Source organism: Manis javanica, chromosome 9 (genome assembly GCF_040802235.1).
Source record: "Manis javanica isolate MJ-LG chromosome 9, MJ_LKY, whole genome shotgun sequence".
Taxonomy (NCBI): domain Eukaryota; kingdom Metazoa; phylum Chordata; class Mammalia; order Pholidota; family Manidae; genus Manis; species Manis javanica.
Genome location: NC_133164.1, coordinates 31499605 through 31521706, shown reverse-complemented (window position 1 = coordinate 31521706; position 22102 = coordinate 31499605). Strand labels below are relative to the sequence as shown.

At 38.4% G+C, this 22102-nt stretch overlaps 1 protein-coding gene across 2 annotated transcripts; it reads left to right on the top strand.

Annotated features, from left to right (window-relative positions):
* Window positions 1-34: 34 nt before the first annotated feature.
* Window positions 35-21464, top strand: KLF5 (KLF transcription factor 5). 2 transcript variants are annotated; one of them, XM_037010263.2, is made up of 4 exons: window positions 35-166; window positions 6919-7795; window positions 8822-8881; window positions 19660-21464. In XM_037010263.2, the coding sequence occupies exons 2-4, from the start codon at window positions 6931-6933 to the stop codon at window positions 19836-19838; spliced, it is 1104 nt and encodes a 367-aa protein (XP_036866158.1). In that variant the 5' UTR covers window positions 35-166; window positions 6919-6930; the 3' UTR covers window positions 19839-21464. The 2 variants fall into 2 exon arrangements, with proteins under 2 accessions (XP_036866158.1, XP_036866157.2); XM_037010262.2 differs by lacking the exon at window positions 35-166 and adding an exon at window positions 4003-4607.
* Window positions 21465-22102: the final 638 nt, after the last annotated feature.

The following is a 22102-nucleotide window of genomic DNA, read 5'->3' as shown; positions in this document are numbered from 1 at the left end:
TTTTCTCAACATTTCCAATCATGTTCAGAGTCAGAATTCAAACACTCTACGGTTTAAGCTGCAGTGTGCCTGGCCTATAACTTGGTTGAAGGAGTTTCTATTTGTTATTTTTGACTGCTGATTATACTCACAAGGTGAAAAAAGCCATCCTCATCCCCCCAAAAAGGTAAAGTTCTGTTTTTTATTAATAGAATGTTAGAAATAGGTTTGATAAATGACAGTACATTTCAGAATAAGTGTCCATGGGGAGTTTTGTGAGCTGTTTCATGAAGAACACATTTAAATCCAAACTGAAATATAAAATTGAATTTCTTGAGAACTGAGGTGGGACATAGTACAAAAATAAGATATTAAGTTTTTTCTTAAGACATTTTAATTTATACAAAAAGTTATATTAATCCTATTGAAAGTAGGGACACCCTATTAGAAGTGACTTCATTACAGAAGGAATGAAAAGAGCTTCTTTTCTTGTACCTCAACCTTTGAGTCAAATGGCTTGAATTTTGACTAATCTTAACTGAAGCTTCTATTTATTGTGCTTTTTTCTCAGTGACTTTTTTCTGTTGGTGTTGGGTGGCTTAAAGCAGTTGACATTAATGAAAAAAATACCTAGATTCAAAACATGAATTGTTTTAAAGGACAGTAGTTATGTCTCATGTTTCTATAGGTACAGATTCTAATGCTAGGGGGACAATCAATGAATATCAAAAAAGTCCCTTTAAACTGCCCAGTCTTACCCTAGAGAAGAACGTACTCCCTCATAAAAAAATAATTTTACTCATTCTCGTGCTTTTTCTGTGGTCTAGTATCACTTGGTAATTTGATTCTGAATTTACAGAAATGGACTATTGCATGAATATGTTCCAATCAAAGTGAATGAAGTGTTGCCTAAAATATTCTAGATCCCTTAATTTCAAGCTCTTTCTGAAGTTTTGGCCAAACAGCTGGATACAGATAATTCTTTTTGCCGCGTCTTCCTGTGAACATTGCCCTAGTGATAGCTTCATATATTTCTCATCTCATCATTCAGAAGCTATTTATCCATTTTTTTCCATGGCCTCCTTCAACAGGCCTCCTCCCCCACCCCGTTGAATGCCTGTTCGGCCCCCACACATTCAGGCTTATTTATTCCCGTAAAGATAATGACACTTATAGTTTATTCTAAGACCAAATCTGTGTTGCCCAGTGACTAAGGACTTAAGCATGCACACTGCTTCTACGCTTACCCTCCTACCTAACTTGACTAACTCAACTATTTTATTTCTTCCCCTCAGAATTCTCTGTTTTGGCGCAGTGCAGTTAACACACCCCTGCCAGGCCACTAACTGATTTCTAAAACCTGACATTTGCTTTTTGTTTTCTCCTATCTTCCCGAATGGTACAGCACTAGTAAGCGGGAAGGAATGCAAAGAACTAGAAAGTTCAAAGTAATTGAGGATCTGTCCATTCACACTGTCTGGCATCATGCCAGTGTAGAACCTGGCACATTCGAAAAATATTTATCAAGTTTTAACCCTTTTTGCTAAGGCAGTGAAGCTCATTTGCAGCCATAGCGTTTGTGTTAACAGCAACAGCATGTAAGCTTAGTTGAACATGTTCTTCATATGTTCAGAATTGCATGGCAAATGTCTCAGAGAAGGATTACTTTCCAATTTCCATGCAATTGTACAGTGCTAAGCTAGTTATTTTCTGGAGATTGCAGAGCTGGGCATTTCAGAGAAACCATTACTTAAAAGTGGCAGCCCTGTTTCATCAGTCCTCATGTCAGAAATGAAATTTAAATAAATGCTACTGTATCTGAGTAAAAAAGACTGTATTCAGCTTTCCTACTGTAAATGCATTGTGAGGCCAACCATAGCTAGGTTCATATCTATATTCATTAAGAAGCGTGGAAATGTGAAAAATATGAACAGGACTATAAAAATATTTTATTAAAAATGTATCAGATAGCTATTTTTTATTTTTCTTTTTGCACAGGGAAAGCTTTTGTAAATGAAAATGTGTTAAAAAAATGGTTTGAAATGTAGAAATATTTCCAGTAAAATAACTAGATTTTATTGCAGTGAAAATCAGGGTTGAAATAACAGGCCACTGACACTCTGGTGTAAAAAGAAAGACGAAAGGAAAGGTCTAGAGGCTTAAAAGCAGTTACAATATAAATAGATCACAAATATATTTAAGTTAGATTTAAATTAAAGATGAAACAAATACAAAAGTTCTGTTAAGACTTACCTATATCACCCTCAGGTTTGATCATGTTATCAGCATTGTAACTAAAAACTTTCAAAGTTCAATTAAAAAAAAAGTTAAATCACATACCAGTTCTATGAAATTACATAATTGTGCTCAATATCACAGAAAATGAAGACATCTTTTTTGAAGTGGTAGTACGGGATTGTTTGCTTAGAGGAAAATTTGCAAAAACACTTATCAAATAATACTTTGGTAACTTGAAAGTAGCCGTCAACCATTCTCTGAAAGCAATGATCATAGCTATAAAAATGAATCATTTATTAACAGGAAGGGAATGAAAAGAAGAAAAAAGATTTGCAGCATAATTTTGTTTCCTAATAATAAATAAATACCTCTATTTCATGTGGATATTAATTTTTAAAATCTGCACACTGAAATGAGATCCATACTTTTGATAGACCCACGTTATGAAGTGAACATTTTTTTCTCAGAACTCTTTTTAAAAGCTGTTTTACTGTTGAGTAGGCTGTCGTATATGTAAAATTGTCTAATGGTATAGTGTGCTGTCAACATATATACGCATGTAGTAATATACCAGGCATTTTTATTGCAGTTTATTATTCCGGCTTCCCAATAAGCCAGATAAAATCATGTACAAGAACATTAAGGATTAAAGGAAGTGGTTTCCTTAGGTGATTGCTGGCAAAAATTCTCCTTCCCATTATAACATAGTAAATGGACGCTAACATATTTGGCTATTACTTTCCTATAAAGTTGGATTCCCAGTTTCCGGAGCTGGGGCGCGTCTAATGTTTGTGCCTTCTTTGGTTGTCTTTTCGTAGGAAAAGGTGCCACGGTGTTAGTTAGGTAAATGTTAGTTGCGTTTCTGTTTTATAAATATTAAACTCCATTTTTTGCACATGGAGTGCTAGCAAAAATAAGTCAAAGATGTAATGTCTATTTAAATACCTTTGATCTAGTTGTTAGTGCTTAACTTAGATTCCATGCTTCGAGTAGAACCAACAGGGTAAATATTAAAAACTTCAAAATTCATATGGTCCATCCCCCCACTCTCCATACATGAATAAGTGACAGAAATGTGTGTGAAAACTTCATCTAACCATTTAAATGTAGGAAAACACAAGCCTTATGCAAGGACTTAAAACTTTTAAGGCATAAACCTCTATGCCTTTAAACCTGTTATTCAGGACATTCCAAATTTGTTTTGTGAAATGGATATATTCACCGCTAAAGATACACAGAGGCAAGAGCTGTTTTTAAATTTGTTTATCACACCGCCCCTAGTTTTCTGCTAAAGAAAAGTACATTTTATACATTTAAAAACACACACATTAAACAAGTCTCCAAAAACCTTAGCGCCCCCACCTAGCTGCCTTCTGGGCTTCAACTTTTGAGTTTTGGGTCCTTGCACAACACCTAAGACGTGCAAGACTCTTTTTCTCCCTAATCCTGGCAGAGAACAGTCCTAAGAGATCTCCCTCCACGTCTCCACCCTAATTCCCTCTCTTCCTAGATTCCACCCGCTTCTCCCCTTTCCTCCGCCCCCGGCTCCGACAGCCCAATCTGTCAGAGAAGTTGTGTACAAACTGCGCGGCCGCCCTGCGCGCGAAGCTCGTGGCCCGAGAGGGGTGCGGTCAGCCCGGCGGAGGCGGGGCCCTGGGCGAAATCCTCTCATCTCATAGGCTAGATCCCCGGGCCCGGCCGGCCTCAAGGCCTCGGGATTCGCCGCAGCGCTGCCAGTCTGGCTTGGGGCCCCGCCCACCCAGAGTTGGGTAAAATAGAGGCTGGCGTCAAGTGTCGGTAGTCGCGGGGCAGGTACGCGCGCTCGCAGCCGTCTCGCGGAGACCGGTGCTGGCGGGAGCGGCCCCGGCGAGTGAAGGAGCGAGGTGGGGCGGGGCGGGAGAAAGTGGCCGCCGGGAGGACGTTGGCGTTTACGCGTGGCGGAGCGGAAGAGTTTTGCTTTTGGTGTGCGTCTTCGAAAACCGCGCCTGCTGTTGGCTGAGGGGTCCGCCCGGAGCCTCCCCCTTCTCCACCCGCGGCCCCGCGCCGAGCTCGCCGGCCCGAGCCTCCGTGGGCGAGGTGGGAAGCGCGCTCGACCCGCGACCCGCGCCCGGAGCCGCCCCCGAGTGTCCATGGCTACGCGGGTGTTGACCATGAGCGCCCGCCTGGGACCCGTGCCCCAGCCGCCGGCCCCGCAGGACGAGCCGGTGTTCGCGCAGCTCAAGCCCGTCCTAGGCGCTGCGAACCCGGCCCGCGACGCGGCGCTCTTCCCCGGCGAGGAACTAAAGCACCCGCACCACCATCCGCAGGCGCAGCCCGCGCCCCCGCAGCCGCCGCAGCCGGCGCCGCCGCCCGCCGCGGGCCCGCGGCTACCCCCTGAGGAGCTGGTCCAGGTAGGAAGAGCCGCTCCCCTCCCTCCGGGGGCTCGGGCGTGTCCCGCCGCTGCGACGCGCGGGCGACAGGGGCCGCTCCAGGCTGGGCGGGCGCGCGGGGCGCCGGGGCTGCGCTGGCACCCCGCCCTGCCCTCCCAGCCGTACACCCGCATTTCGCGGGGAAAAGTGGGGGGATCTGCAGCGGGGCTCAGATTAGTCTGCTCTGGCGGGTCCGTCCGGAAAGGTTGACGAGGGATCAGGGTGCTCAAGTGCACCTTAGTTATTTGGTTACATTTGGGGGATGAAACCTCATACCTAACGCACAACTTGACTAAAATTCCGCCTTTCGCCTTAATCCCCTCTCCTCCCAGTGTCACGGCCTTGGAGGTTCCCGCACGTCGTCTCGAGTAAAGTGGAAACGCAAATCGGGGTGCTGGGGGAGGCGCTTCGGGGTGCTAGTTTCCTCTCTCTTGGTTCAACCTGCCTTAGACGCGATCGTGGGGCCGCCTTTGGGTGACTGGAGTTCGAAAAGCTAAGGTTGTATAGGAGCGCTTATATTCCCTTAAAAAGAAAGACCGGGGGTGTTGTTTTCTTCATGTGCGCGTAAATTTCCTCTCGGCGCCGCGTTGAAAGCTGGCAGTTGGCTTTTACACTTGCCCGGCAGCCGAATTAGAGCTGCCGCCTGTTTCTTTCGCCCACGCAGGGAGTCATATAGCCCAGAAAAAACTTCCCGGGACTTTTAGCCTGTCCCAAGGAAAAAAAAAAAAATTGGAAACATACCCACATGCAAACAGCTGGAAGAGCTAAAATCAGAAACCACTAACCACCACGGGAGCGAGGTACACGAAAAGGGTTTAGTTTAGTTTATTTCAAGCCACTCATTTAATAGCCTCTTGGTATATTATGTGTTTGCTACCCAAGCTCCTACTTTTGGGGCGCGGGGCGGGGGGAGGCGGGGAGGGAAGGGTCTGTGAGTGTCGCCGTGCTGTGAAAGGGCAGTGACATTGTCAGAGGTGACTCAGGACCTAGAGCGTTAATTTTTATTTTTAAATTGTGTCGTTCCGGGAAACCCTGTCTGCATCCACAGCGAATGATTTGAGGTCCGATATGAACCGCTTTTGAAATTAAGTAGTAGCAAAAAGTGGCTGTGTTATTCACCGATTAAGATGCTACAGTTAATTCTTCTATGAGCCATCTAAAGGGGGGTGTTTTTTCCTGTAGAAATTTACTTTCCAATGTTAAAAAAAAAAGCAAAAACGTTTATGTTTCACTAGGAATGAAAGCTAGGAAAAGACCGAGGACACTAACTACAGGCTGGATTGTGTCCTTAAAAGAAATCACCGTTGGAAAACGATCTGGTTATTTCAGTTTGTCAATTTTCTGCCTAGGAGACATCAAGGGGATATGGGATGCCTGAGGTTGTTTTTTTTTTTTTTTACAGAGTAAGGGGGAATGTAGCATTGACCCATTGAGGAGGACATGATAAATGTTTGGCTGATGACTCTGCTGTCCATACAGCAGCCTCTCCCCACCCACGGGAACCTTAGCACCACTCTACCAAGGGAGTGATTTTCCCCTAGGTAATGAAAGATCTGTTTTTAGATAGAGATATGAATAGGAACATTTCATTATCCTATTAACCAGTCACGGAATTTGCTGATTAAAATCAATATTTAGATCAAATATTGAATATGGAGTTTTTTCAGTGGGTACTATTTTGCTCAAGACATTGTGGTTGTTTCCATTGAACTCTAAAGAAGGGGCACTGAAATAGACAAGGAACGTGTTTAAGATTGGATATTTAGCCATATCTATCCAAACAAAAAAGTCCACTTTGCAATATTTTTAAGGTTTGTTTAAAGAAAAATGTGTTGAATTTACTTGGATAATATGAACAGACGTTCGGCAATACTACAATACTGAAGTTCAGTTGCCATCTTAACTAATGACGCAGGGAATCTTGTTTGTACATGAGTGATGGTTAAGTATGCTTTATTGCATCAGAAAGGGGTTTGTTTTCTGTTTACTGGATTTTCTGCTTCAGAAAAAAATATGTTTTCGGTTTTCTTCGTTTCTTGATTTGCTGCTTTGACTTTTTGTCCTGGGTTGATGGTGGGAGCGATTTTACCAAATACATGTTACATGGAGTTTTGTTAATTTTCTGGCAAATCAGTTATTACACAGTTGACAAACTTGGTATATTCGTAAGCAGTACTTTGAAGTAGTGCTTGCCCAAGTATATTTTACAGGGATTGTTGGGGGGAATCTTGCTAAGCACCATTTGTCCTGAGAATTGGGTGGATTATGTATGTTTGTGTCTCTTCTTTTTTAGACAAGATGTGAAATGGAGAAGTATCTGACTCCTCAGCTTCCTCCAGTTTCCATAATTCCAGAGCATAAAAAGTATAGACGAGACAGTGCCTCAGTCGTAGACCAGTTCTTCACTGACAGTGAAGGGTTACCTTACAGTATCAACATGAACGTCTTCCTCCCTGACATCACTCACCTGAGAACTGGCCTCTACAAATCCCAGAGACCCTGCGTAACACACATCAAGACAGAACCTGTTACCATTTTCAGCCACCAGAGTGAAACGACTGCCCCTCCTCCTCCGGCCCCGACCCAGGCCCTCCCTGAGTTCACCAGTATATTCAGCTCACACCAGACCACAGCTCCAGAGGTGAACAATATTTTCATCAAACAAGAACTTCCTACACCAGATCTTCATCTTTCTGTCCCTCCCCAGCAGGGCCACCTGTACCAGCTACTGAATACACCGGATCTAGATATGCCCAGTTCTACAAACCAGACAGCAGTAATGGACACTCTTAATGTTTCTATGTCAGCTGCCATGGCAGGCCTTAACACACACACCTCTGCTGTTCCTCAGACTGCAGTGAAACAATTCCAGGGCATGCCCCCCTGCACATACACAATGCCAAGTCAGTTTCTTCCACAACAGGCCACTTACTTTCCCCCGTCACCACCAAGCTCAGAGCCTGGAAGTCCAGATAGACAAGCAGAGATGCTCCAGAATTTAACCCCACCTCCATCCTATGCTGCTACAATTGCTTCTAAACTGGCAATTCACAATCCAAATTTACCTGCCACCCTGCCAGTTAATTCACAAAGCATCCAACCTGTCAGATACAATAGGAGGAGCAACCCTGACTTGGAAAAACGCCGCATCCACTACTGCGATTACCCTGGTATGTGATCTTCCCTGGTTGAAGTGTCAATGCATGTATTTTGTGTGTGTGTGTGTGTGTGTATGTACGTGTATGTATGCACCTTTCAACCACAGGTTTTAAATTTACACAGGAAAGTAGTGCTTAACCAAGAAGAAATTCATGTACTTTGTTCTTTTTGTATCTGTCTCTTGTGCCTTGGTTTGTAATGTGTTTAGTTGCCTATTGCTTATTTTATGTATAAAAAAATGACTAGAATATTCTGGGGGAAAAGTCACCTAAGGCTTTTTTCTCTTAAATAGTAAATAAAAATTTGTATTTCAAATTATGCCAGGGTTACTTTAATATAATCTAAATTCAAGTTTTTAATTTTATATAAAGTACCCTGAAAGATAAAGTTAAGGTAGGGAAAAATGAAGTGTGGTAGTGAAGTGGGGATTGAAGAGGGTAGGGTGCTGTCCTCAGGATAGATAGAAGACTATCTACGGGGTACGTTGAAGGGTAGTTCTGACAGTATATGAGCATATGCTCATTCTTGCATGAAATACATACCCCAAAATATAATTTGATGATGGTGATGAATATATCTACGAGTTGCTGGCGTAAGCTAGTTTATCATTAATAACAGGGTATAGTCTATAGATAACGGTATATGGTACACCGTGATAAAATGAAAAAAACAAATGTAGTACAGAAAATTGCAGTTATCTTAGATAATGGTTTAACGTTTTCAGCTCTAGACCCATTAAACAATTTAAAATCACTAAAGTACATGTTCATTCATAAAGCACCTACTGGGAATATAGACACAGATTTCTATTTGTAGCTTGGCTTGATCAACTTTGTGCTTTCTGCTGAAGTAGTACATAAAGAAAATCACTTTATACTCTTAATCAAATAAAGGGGGGCGTTCTTTTAAAACTGGAGCTTCAAATATCTAGCATGAGAGATTCTTGAAAGTTTGATTTTAAACACTGAATCATCAGATGTAAGGATTTCAAAAGGATCTCCAAAATGACAAGCTGTTCTTCCTCTCCTTTATTTTAGGCTGCACAAAAGTTTATACAAAGTCTTCTCATTTAAAAGCTCACCTGAGGACTCATACTGGTATGTAATTTTCTTGTTAATTCTGTGAGTTGTGTAAATAGTGTAAGTGGTATTCATCCTTTTAAAAGCTAACGTGTGTTTGATCTCTTCTTTCTTCTGTCAACTTTTATTTTTTAATGGCATACCTTTTCAGCACTGGCTTGGCTCAAAATTCAGTTCATTGAAAAAGTCTGGTTCCAGGAAGGGCTGATGTTCCCTCACAAAGGCCTTGCCCTGTCACCTCACATAGAATTAATTACCCAAAAACATAAACAATGATGTTTACTAATGGATTTTAAACTTTAATGGCACTTCTGTTCCTGTCTTGAAGGAAAAAAATCTAACTCATTTTATCTGTGTGACAAAATCAGTTGGCTTCAATAAAACTATATTAAAAACACTAAAAACTTTACCATTTTAGCATGTAAGACTTAACTGCTTAATACATTGTTTCACCTTTATCCTAACATATCTGAGTTCAGCATGTTTTCTGTGCTTGATGAAAGGTAGTGTCAAAATTGCAGAATGTTAAAGTCAAGCCAAAGATGGGGTTGTGGTTTAAAAGTCAGCATCACACCCTATCCCATCCCATATTTGATGCGTTTGAGAGACTATTCTAGCTTAAATTTTATCCTTGTTTAAAATGTGCTTTTAAGTTTAGGCCCTTTAATTTTATAAATAATAATTTTGTCAGCTCTATACAATAACTTTAAAATGCGTTCTAATTTCAAAACTTTGTATCACTATCCATTTTAGGATGAAACTAGGTGGCATGCTTTAAAAGCCTCCAAATACCCCCAAATATTTTCAAATACATAGATGGTTCCTATTTGTAGTTTTCTTAAAAGGACAGCCCTAAAGGAGAGAACATTTGTATACAAAGTGATTGTTTTTTTACTCAGTAAATGGAACCTTACCTAAAGTTCAAAGAATAAGTTTGCTAATAAAAGCAATGACCTAGCAAAATGTTTTATTCTATCATTACTAGGGAAACCAAAGTATTCAACAGTTCCTTTGAATGGGTTGTTGGATTAGTGCGAGGACTTGAATCTCCCCAGGCTAGATGTTACTATGGTAATTGAGTTTTGATAAATGAAGTAGTTATCTCTAACTGCTGCATTAAAAAAGTAAAAGCCTTTGAACAAAGGTCAGTACTGAGATAGAACACTAAGAGGACTATGGCTGCAGACATTCTTTGTGCATGTTCAGAAGTATTGTTTGGTACCCCAGTCATAAACACTACTTACTAAAATGTAAATAGTATTGGCGACAATGTGGTAGATTCCAGGACTTTCCAAGAAATAGCTTTTAAAGGAAAGACCGACTGATATATTTATCAGTGAAATGAATTGTTTTGTTTTGAAGTGTTTTTAATTAAACAGGTACATAGGGAGATAAAAAAACTCAATCTAAAGTTTTAAAATTACAAATGACAAGGTCAAGAAAACAGGCCATGAAAAACAAATACACAATGCCCATTTGTACAACATATGTTATATTAAGGAAGGAAACATTGAAAATGGGGTTTCACCCAAATTTTGATGAAGGGGAAGTAGAAAGAAATGTTTGAACTGTTTTTTTTTTTTCCTCTTTGAAAGTCCTTGAAACAGGAGATAGGAAGGAGGGAACACATTTTTCATGAGGTTAAAGTCTCCTAATAAAAGAGGAGTGCGGTTGCATATAAGGATGTAATCAACTGCTTATTGCAGGGGTGTACCCAGAGCCTATCTCTGTGGCCTTGCAACCCCTGTCAGGGTTTAGTGCTCTGAATGCGGATACCTGGAATTCTGGAACTTGACCTGCTGGCAAAGAAATTTAATAGCAGGTGTCTTAACAATGCTTGTACTAATAAATCGGACTAAAAAGAAGACCTGGGCCTAGTGTGGGTCCCATGCATCGACTTTTTCACCTAGTCATAAATAGTGTGGCTATAGACATCTAACGGGGGAGACCATGTAATCCAGTTTAATAAAGTTTCGTTTGATAGTCTTTAAGATGCCTTGGGGAGGGTTTGCAGCAGACTTGTTCATCTGGCTAAACCCGTTCTTGGGTAATCATAGAGCATTGAGGTTGTTTTCTCCTCATTTCTGGTTTCTAGACAATGCCTTTTAAAATTTCTGTGCGCTCTCATTGCATCCTCCCAACCCTGCCTGTTGTTTGTAAATGAATGCATCTGAAGCCTGCAACATCTTATTTCTCTTTTTTCCCTCCTTCCTTTTCAGGCCCAGGTATTTCTAAATAACTTCTCTTATTAGCCTTTTTTTTTTTCTGTGTCCCATTCCCACCCCATGCCCCTCCAGTTTATTAGAGGACTTTAGAAACAATCTTCTGGGAACGTTGATCTTGTATTTGGTAGAAATTAACTTTTTAAATGATTGCCATTTTGCGGGCAGAATGTGAAGCAGTCTAGCTTCTTTGTAATTGCTTTAAAATGTCAAGTTACCTTATGTTTTTAAAGTGATTTAAGCAATTAAAACAACCTACATCTGAGTTCTATTTAATTGCTTATTCTAGATTTTTAGGTTAAAAATGCTTAACTTGACTTGCAAATTGAACTAAGAAAATAGTCTTTCCAAAACGAGACCTTTTTTTAAAAAAAATTTGGGATAAAAGAGAAGATACCAGTTTCTTGAACTAGAAGTCTTTCACCATTCCAGTTTTTCTTAGTTCATGCAGTTTGATTTCTTTATTCACAAAGAATATGCAGGTAGTACGAAGCTGCATCTTTGCATGGCTAGACAAAAATAGCTGAAATGTACTTTTTCTCTATTTTGGGAAATAATTCTATTTCCCTTCAAAATGTTACATTTTCATATGCGTTTGATAGCGTACTTAGTGGCCCATAGAAGTACCCCTTAATATATGAGTGTGTGGGTGGGTGTTCGTGTTATTTATAATGTGTGTATACACATGTCATGCCTCTGACTAGAAATAATTTTGGCTGTTTCTAGGCAACAAGGCCAAGAAGTAGTATATTTCCAAATAAAAATATTTGTACTTTTAAGAGCATTTAATTGAGAACATTCTACTAAAATTGTGTATACCTCATGATGTATACAAGGGGGTATAACCCATTGCCATCATTTAGAAGTCGCTCCCATTTTGCCCTTAAAAATCAGTGAGACTGTAAACTGACTCATGAATCAAGACAGAACAGTGTGCTGCAAGTGGGACATAGTTGTTTCTGCTCCTACATCTTACTGTGTTTAGTTTCATAATGAAGATTTAAAATAACTTGGAAGCACCGGCTTTGGGCCAAAAAAAGTAAAATGAAATAGAGAAAAATACTAGACTGCATAGGAAGAAAAATTTGCCTCTTCTTATCACTGGTACTGGTTCTTGGTCCGCCTACGAGTACCACAAGTTGAAATACTGCTGCTATTACATTGAAAGTGGAAATGTATTTGAAAATTGTGTTTGCACTTTAGTAAAAAGTACTTACTTTCAAAGAAAAGGTTCTGAAAAAGTAAATAGGAAACTGAGTACTGATGTTTGAAATCTTAATAGTTTTAATCACATCTGGGGTGTGTACTTAACCCTAGAGAACGTGCTAAAGTGGTTGGGAAATTAGGGTATGGTAACATTTTCTGTCAGTCTCTGCTCTCTGGAACAGAGCAGAAAATGAGCATTTGTACAGAAAAGGTCTTTGAGCAGCATACACACTTAGCTCAAGTATTCCTGAGGCCCAGACTCCACGCATGGGCTGTGTGCACTAAGTGATCCCAGAGTAGCTTCCCAGGGATTGATGAGAAAACTACAGTGAGAATCATCCCCACAAAAAAAAAAGGCAGGAGGGCACCTACAAAACAGAAGAACACAAAATGAACTCTTCAAGCGAAGTCCTGTACTATTGGTTCTACATTTTGCAGTGAGCTGTGTTTAGGATTCCTTAAGAAAGAATTCCACTGTAAGTCTTGGAGATTTTTAGCCCAAGCCTAGTTGTAAAGTGGGTAAATCCCACATTCTGCCTTATTCATATCTGTAGAACATTCTGTTTTCTAATGATATTTATATTAAGATGTCACTATTGTGTATACTTGAAAATGCATGATCTCCGCTCTAGATTAGTTGCTAGGTGTTGATTTTAGTTTCAGTTTGGGTACTAAAAAATATCCTTAGGTATAAATCCTGTCTAGTTATTTGCTCTACACTTAATTTTATCTGTTGAATATATTGGGTGTAGATGTTTATTTTAAAATACTCACAATGTTGACAATGATTTTCGTTCATGACACTTCCAGCTAAACAGTCAAAGTGTTCTGAACATGTGTTACTCCCTTTTTTCTGTGGAACTGTGGAAAGGAGTGAGAGGCTTTAAAATTCATATGTAGGAAGGATTTCACTTCCTTGGAAAATTACTTAGAGCTACAATCACGTGTCTGTGTGTGTGCATTCTTACCAGAGGTCATATAGTCAGGATGTACAGATAGATGCTGGTTAATTGTGTGGCCTGTGTTAGTGGCAGAGGTGAAAAGTTCTGCAGCATGGAGTTGTTCAGTGCCCCGTGATATTTTTCATGTCTGTATTTGAAAACTGTTGGGAAAAGGATCACAGTTAGCCTGTAATGTTACATGTTACTGGTTAAACATTCTTAAATTATTTTCACTTGCAGTTTTGAAATGTGTTTTCTATATTGACAATTACAAGCTTATGTAAAAAAAGTAGTGGCTTAGGAGACTTAGTAATTCTGGAAAGGTATTTATGAGCACAAAAGCTTAGAAACCATTTCTGTTCTAATGACTCATTGGGAAGATTAAGCTTTGCTTCTAGGCCTTTTCTTTCATCTGAAAAACATTTACATAGGAAATTGATAATACATTGGTTTGAGATGATCAAGCTTATCGAAGGTTAAGTCATGTAATTTGATTAAACAAACATTTTTGGCTAATCTTGTGGAGATTCCAGAGGATTGCTTCTTCCCTTTTGTTCTTACAACATAGCAAGGAGATTGTTCAGTAGATTAAATAGAATTGCTGAAGTTGGGATAGAAACGGCTATGAATGTAGAGAGGATATAGAGTGAAGTTTAAAAAAAATAATCAAGAATTGTAGTTGGACAGATACTTTGAATTTTGTAGAATGGAGTAGCTGTTTACTTAATGACCTGCATCTTTTCTGGTGGAAGATGGGAGACTAAGTAATGTCCTACTTTACTAAAAGTATCCTTGTAGCAGCATTTGTGTTCTGTTAGCCTGCATTATTCATATTCAGAATTCTCTAACAACTCTGATTAAGGGTGAGTTAACTGTTCTAGAAGAGAGCTGTAGGTAACAACATTAAATAGTGTCAGGATAGAAGAATAAATTCGCTTTTGACTATTATAAATGCAAATCTTTGAGAGTTAGAATCTCCTGGATTAGGTGACCACAGTAAGTACAAGTTGAAGACTGTCTAGTACCCAATCAGTGCTAGAAAATGAAAATGTAGAGTTTATTTTAGTTAAAGAAAAGGTAAAATGTTTTATTGACACTTAAAAAAAATCACCTTGGTGTCTTATTACAAAGTAAATCTGAGTGTTGACAAGTGGTATTTTAATAAAACACTAATGAGGGAGGACGTTTTTCATTGTTTTTGTCAAAGACCTCAGGAGGAGTAGCTGGGGCCTAGAGAGTAACTGGGCTGGAATAACAGACTGCACGTGTATCCCTCGGTGACATTCCCCTGCCCCCCTAGGTAACTATTCTATCTGCCCCAGAAGTCCTCTAGTTCATTGGCCAACAGTAGGGGCTTCAGAGTTTGGTTTACATCAAATTCAGGCTAACAAACCAGTCTAATTTTGTAAAAGAAAACTTGTTCACATAGTTTATCCTTGTACGACTTAATGATGAGTAATAAACTGGTACTGAACATAGCCTCCTGAGGAAGCAAAAAGCATGGTTTTCACCCAGGCCAACCTTCTGTCAGATCATCCGAGTGGCCCTAGGCAGATGGAAACCCAGCACAGCCCTGCTGCAGCAGGGGCCACTGGAAAACTGGGGACAGTCTGATAGACTCATGCTAGACGCATTTCGCTCTCTCATCCCCTCCCTCCTTTTCATTCATGAAAACAGAATTGGTCTGACTTGGGGCTGGTGCAAACATGATTGTTCCTAAGATGCATTATGAAAAATGCTTCCCAGCATTATATCTGGAATAGAAGGCAGTCTGTGCCCCTGGTGAACTTTCAAAGTAGTAAGGAGGCAAAATACAGCTGTTTGAAGCCTCCATACTTAACAGCAGTATAAATGTAAGTGCAAATTGGTCGTGCAAAATTAAGTGGTGATGGGGATACACAGATGTGAAATGATTTCTCCTGGACTGTTAAGACGTTTTCTGAAAGTGATAAGGTGAAGCAGATTTAAAAAAAGGGATAAACACAAATTAACATATTGACTGATGGAGAGAAAGAAGGGAATTTCTTTTATATTTACATATATCCTTTTAGTTAATCAATTTCCTTAAAGTAGGTATAGTACAGGGGTATTACATCTAGTAATACTAGATGCATTTTGCAAACAGTTACTAATCTTTGAAATGAGCTGCCCTGCTATTCTGTTTCCAGTGTAGGAGACATGCTATCATGAGCCTTAATAAAAAGATGTTTTAAATGGAAAATTAATTGAATAGATGAATGATCCCAAGTCATCCTACTCTATTATTTACCTTGTTTTTTTAGATTACTAATATTTCTCTGAATTTTTTAAATCTGGAGATTAAAGATTACTTTTTTTACCTTTCATTATAATATGTAGACTGTTTCACATTCTAAATTACCCAAGTCTATAGTGATGGAAGAAAAAAAACTAATTCCTCCTGAAATAAGAGCTCATTTTGACCTTCAAGAACTCTTAAATTCTAAGAATTGAGATTAAATACTAGCTATTGAAGTAATTTATTCTACTTCAACAGTTTGCATCATTTGGGTTCCCAGGATATGGATTTGAAGTTCTTTGAAGCCAAAGACCAAATTTTATTTGTTGTGTTTTCCAAGTCATTTAGATTTAGTACATGATACACCTTGCTTACTAAACATTTGACTTTAATTCTGATGTTTTTTTTAGCCTCTATCAGATAGTTGGATTATCTGTCTTTTAGTCATCAAGAAGGAAACCAGATGTGTAAATCTTCTGTAATAAAGTTTTTAAAACTCACCTAAAATAACATTCTAAGATAAATATTTCCATCTATGATTTTATTTTGCTAGAAGAATCTGTGTAGAACATTGTAGGGAAAGGCCTTGGTATGAGGATTGAATAAGTAACCTCATTCTGTTGTGGTACGTTCAAAAGTCATCTTTTATCTGTTCATCAGATTTAAAAAATGGGTAAAATAAGTTTTTAGTTCATCACTAAAGATCTTTTGAATATCCTATAAACATGTTCTGCTAGCTTACTGAAATTGATTTAGCCTGGGGTGAAGAGAACCATCATTAGGTGATACCTGGGGATTGTGATTACCAACATGGAACAGTTTCAGGGTCCTGAAAGGTGGGTCTCTGCCAGGGCTGGTTCAGCCAGGGTAAGCCCTGTGCTTGAGGCAGTCTGGGCTTTGAAGGCCTGCCCGAGTCCATTACCCTTAACTGACCTTCACAAGTGGCTTTAGAATCTTTAAATAAATTTGAACAATATGTGTTCCTTAAATCATTCATATAGTATTTGCTAATGGAGGATTTAAGTGGAACATTAAGGAAAAGTGGCAGGCCAGGATTCTTAAAGTGGAGCTCATCGCCTGGCTTCTCAGAGCCACTGTGAGGATTAAGTGAAATAATTAGAAGTTCCTGGTTGAGTGTGTTCAGTGGATGGTTTGTACCTGCTCCCTCCTTTTACTAATATTACTTTTGCTTAACATTTTAATAAAATTCATTAATTAGCTTCATCAGTATGGATACTATTTATATTTAACATGACATTTTTAAAAAAAGATTAGGGGCTCTTAGCGAAATAGTTCTAGTAATTCAAAAATAGAATTAGAAAATGCACACTTATTTGAGATAAAGTGGAAGTTTGTTTTCCATGCCGTTCAAACTTGTCGCTTTTTTCTTTCTGCCTTTGGAAAGTTTCACATTAATAGCATGAGAACTTAAGAATACAGTTGGTGTTGAAAGAGTTTAACTAAATATTTTAAATTGGTGGTATTGGAAAGAGATTCTGTAAAAATCCAATTAAACTTTTGAAAGCTCTATCCTGTTGAAATAACTTAAAGGAAGTCAGTTTGGTTTCCCAGAAGTACTGTGCATAGTGTTTCTGGCTGAGGAAGAAAGGCCCAAATCTACTCATTGGCCAGAAATTGGGTACCAGCTTCCTCTACAGTGTTTTACTTGAATGGTGTTGACACTTGAACAAGTCCCATAGAAACTGCCCCAAGTGGGGCCTAGTTGTCCTTGCTTTTATAGTAAAGACTTGGCCCCATAACTAATGCCACAGACACTGGTAGTATTCTTGGCTGAATAATCTATGGATGTGCATAAATTGAAAGCAAAACCTCAAATGTTTTAGGAACTTGAAGGGCTACCGTTTTCCAACCAATCAGTAAAGTAAACTTTAAAAAATATTGGTGTAGTTTATTGCTTCATAGCCAATAAAAATAGTGAACAAAAAAAGAGTCTAGTGTCCCTTGTTTCTTAAATAAACCCTGAAAATGCAGTTCTCTTGATACTTGATTAATAAATTCAAAAGACTAGAGTGATTTCTTTAAAAATTGGGGGCACTTCAGAAATTTTTTTCCTTGCCGCAGACATTAGCAATAACTTTCTCTTTCCATTAAATGACAGCAAAGTTATTTAACCAACGTGTTTGCTTTTGTGATTTATTTTTCACAAGGAACAAAAACACAAGAAGTTCATTTTTTTCTATTTGGTTTACATCTTCAAGAGTGGTAGCTACATTTACTACTGGTGTGAAAACATTTCTATGTAGAAAACAGTTTATATGTGAATCTTAAGTGGAAGAAAAATGGTGGTTATGGTACATAAAAGGTTAGAATGTATTAGCTGAAATTACATTTTACTGTGGGTAAAAACAGTTTGAATTGAGATGTGCATTTTTAAAATAGAGTGATAGGAACCAGAAAGGGGTTGAAGAAAATAAAATGTGTGTCTTGGTTCAGAGTCAGGAAAGGAGAAAGAAAAGGCGGCTGGGGGATGCATACCATAGGAGTTGAAAGAAAAATCTCATGGGAAAAAATTGGTACAAATTTCAAAGGGCTATTCTGGCCCTTCTTTTCCTTACAGGATTTTTATTTAAGGGTCAGAGTGGTTATCAGGACAGCAAAGTATATTAACCACAAGCTGTAGAAATCTGTTGATGTGGACAATGTCTTTTAAAATTTGGACTCAGTTGAGTAATCTTACAACTTCCTGAATATGATACTGCTAAATCAGGCAGAAAGGTTGTTGAATTTCATCATGGTGTACTAAGTAACTTGTGTTCAAAGCAGCTCCTGAGGTTCTTCCTTTCAGAAGAAAACATTTTTTAGGGAATTTAAGAGTATCCATCTAAAACTCAGCAGTAAACCAGCAGTACTTTAATATGTAAATGTATCTCACAAACTCTCATCTTTCACAAACTCATAGGAAATTACAACAAAATGAAGTGTAAATACAGGAACTACTAGAATGCTCAGTGAAAAGAAAGGCTCTTAGGTTTGGGTATTTAGGAGAATACATGATCTCAAACAGGATTAATTCTGAAACAAGGAATTAAGACTGCATCGTAAATATAAGTAGTTTTTAAAAGATTAACAACCAGCAAACCTGACAAGACATTAAGAAAAATAAAAATTACAGTGGGGGGACAGCTTACTCACTGTTTAAATGAAGAGCAATGTGACAATCGTAAGATTGAACAAGACTTAAAAAAATACATGTTACACATGTAAGTTCCATGAGTCCAAGCATTGTCTTGTTGGCAGTTGTATACCAATGCATTCGGAACTGTGAGTGCCTGGCATATAGTAAGACACTTGGGAAGACATTCATGTAATTTGGTAATGTTTTTTGCTGCAATGCATTACAAGGAAAATGAAGTACATAATACCTGCAAATGTTAGAATTACTATGATAGTTTTATGACTCTTCTTCAAAGTGAAGGTTTTGTGATCTGGTTGAGGAATTTATTAAATATCAAATGTGTAAATGTTTAACACCATTCAGCTTTAATATGTTTTTTTTAGCTTTATAATCAGAAAAAAAGGAAGGTGTGAATGCACCTATGTGAGTGAATTTCAGAGAGGAAGTATCTTTACAGTCCACCTTCAAGGCTGTAGTTCAAGTGAACTTTTTGTTGGATTTTTAGTCCACTTAATTTAGAAACATTTAAGATAAAGTTTGAAGTAAAGGATCGCAACCCTGGTACACTGAATTCATCATATTGGTGATTTGAGTAGCTCCCCCATTTTTTCTTCCTTGGCCATCTTAGAGCCATCAGCCCTGTACTAACTTAATTTGGGTTTGTCAGGGGTAGATTCTATTTGCACAGTAGTGATAGGGCTGCCTAGGCTCCTCTAGTCATTTCATGGATGATTTGTGCAGGAGCAGTACATAGAACTCAGACCACTGATTAATCTCACAGGTCTAAAATTGCCATTTTCCCGTTCTTTGAAGGTACACAAAATACATTTTTTTCTTCTATAATTAGGTTAAATAACACCCTGAAGCAGTGACTCGCATCACTGGATTACTTTGCAGAAAACTTAGTTCAGGATGGTACTCATGAACTTGGGTTCTCCTGGACTCTGATTTTTTTAAAAAGTTCCTTCTCAGGCAGTATCTGCGATGATTGCTTGCAAGCCGACCCCCTCACCTCCTTTCCTTCGTTGGCACAGGTGAAAAGCCCTACAAGTGCACCTGGGAAGGCTGCGACTGGAGGTTCGCGCGCTCGGACGAGCTGACCCGCCACTACCGGAAGCACACCGGGGCCAAGCCCTTCCAGTGTGGGGTGTGCAACCGCAGCTTCTCGCGCTCCGACCACCTGGCCCTGCACATGAAGAGACACCAGAACTGAGCGTGCCGCCGCGGGCCTGCCGTGCCTGGGTGGCTCACGCTGCCATCCTGCAGTCCATCTGGCAAATTCTAACTACAAACTTAACAATACATATAAAAGAGAAAAAAAAAACAAAAAACTGGAAGTGTATATTTTGTATATTTGAGAAAACAGGGAAATACATTGTATGAATACCAAAGTATTTGGTCCTTTTAAGAATCTGGAATGCTTGCTGTAATGTACATGGCTTTACTCGAGAAGTTTTCATCTCATGACAGGCAGCCACATCTCAGCGTGGGTAGGGAGTTGGGGTGCAGAGGGTGTTGCAGTGTTTCTGCCTAAGCACCATCATTTAATGTGACAGTGTTTGGTAAACCAGTCAGTTGGCAGGCACAGGAAGTGTGTCAAGATTTTCCTTGACATGGAGTACTTTTTTCAATATTAGATATTCCTTAGAGGTATGCAGTGTAACTGGCAATTCCAAATAAGCCATTGAACAAATGTTTTTTTTTTTTTTATATGAGTTGCCTATATTTGCTATTCAAAATTTTGTAAATATGCAAATCAGCTTTATAGGTTTATTACAAGTTTTCTAAGATTCTTTTGGGGAAAAATCATGATTTCTTTTGAAAATAACCATGAATACATTTGCAGTTAGAATTTGTGGTAAGATACCTCTTAAAACCTTATAACAAATTCATTTCTTTAGAAGGAAGAAGTAATCATTCAAATGAACTTAAATGCAGATTTTGTGCACTGATTCAAATAGGATTGTTTATTTTAATTATGAAAGACATTTTATATGAATTGTGAACTTAAAGAGCTTAAAGATAGTTACAATATACAAAAGTTAAACCTCTTACAATAAGCTAAATACAGTATGATTTTTAAAAAGAAGGACTTAACATAGTTTTCACATATGGCAATGTTGAATTTATGATGCAGTTTTCATATACGGAAACGTTGAATTTATGATACGGTTTTCATATACCGAGATGTTTGCTCGTGTGGTACTGTTGGTTAAGTGCCAGTTTATGTGGATTTTGCATGTAATATACAGTGAGACACAGTAATTTTACCTAAATTACAGTGCAGTTTAGTTAATCATTGTTAATACTGACTCAGTGTCTGCCTTTAATTATAAATGACATGTTGAAAACTTAAGAAAAACATGCTACATATATGCAATATAAAATAGTAATGTGATGCTGTTAACCAAAGGGCAGAATAAATAAGCAAAATGCCAAAAGGGGTCTTAATTGAAATGAAAATTTAATTTTGTTTTTAAAATATTGTTTATCTTTATTTATTTTGTGGTAATATAGTAAGTTTTTTTAGAAAATTTTCATAACTTGATAAATTATAGTTTTGTTTGTTAGCAAAGTTGCTCTTAAAACATGTAAATAGATAAACGGTGTAAATATTTTGTAAGAGGCTTCAAAATGTTTATACGTGGAAACATACCTACATGAAAAGCATAAATCGGTTGCTGTTTGGCTTCTTTTCCCCTCTTATTTTTGTATTGTGGTCATTTCCTATGCAAATAATGGAGCAAACAGCTGTATAGTTGTAGAATTTTTTGAGACAATGAGATGTTTATATATTAACGACAATTCTTTTTGGAAAATAAAAAGTGCCTAAAAGATTCATGCTGTGCCTGCCTTCTTCACCTACTACAATAGCAAAAACAATTAGCAGAGTCTTTTCTGAAAACTTTTTAAAAGGGTCTCTCTTATCAAGGCAATTAATAAAAAGCCAGTTCCCACATTGAGCCAATACCTATATTTAAGACAAAAGATTTGTTCTTAAAATATGATTGGAAATATAAAGAGGCATAATTCATGAATGTGGGTTTTTTTCTGGTCACTAGTCAACGTGCTGCGTTAACCTTTTCAAGATACTGGTGGAAAACACTATAAACTTGCATATGCTGTTTACTGTCAGGTAAAACAAGAACTGGGTTTTTAACATTTACTTTTTCAAAGAAAACACTGAAAGTTCATTTTTCCAGTGACAACAAGCACACCTAAGGCCTAGATACTGGTTTCGAAAATACCATTCTCCAATAAAAACTGGGGATCCTTGGAGATAATGGCCAATTCTAGGACTGATACAAAAATACACAGAATGAGCCTAGAGCATCTTACAGGGACAAAGAGGTTTTGAAAATCCCACAATGGTGGGGGTATGTCACAGTAATGTAGGATTGGATTATAACCCAAAGTATAAAATACAGACCCGTGAATCCACACTAATGATTGAGTAGCAGAAGAGACAAATCAGAA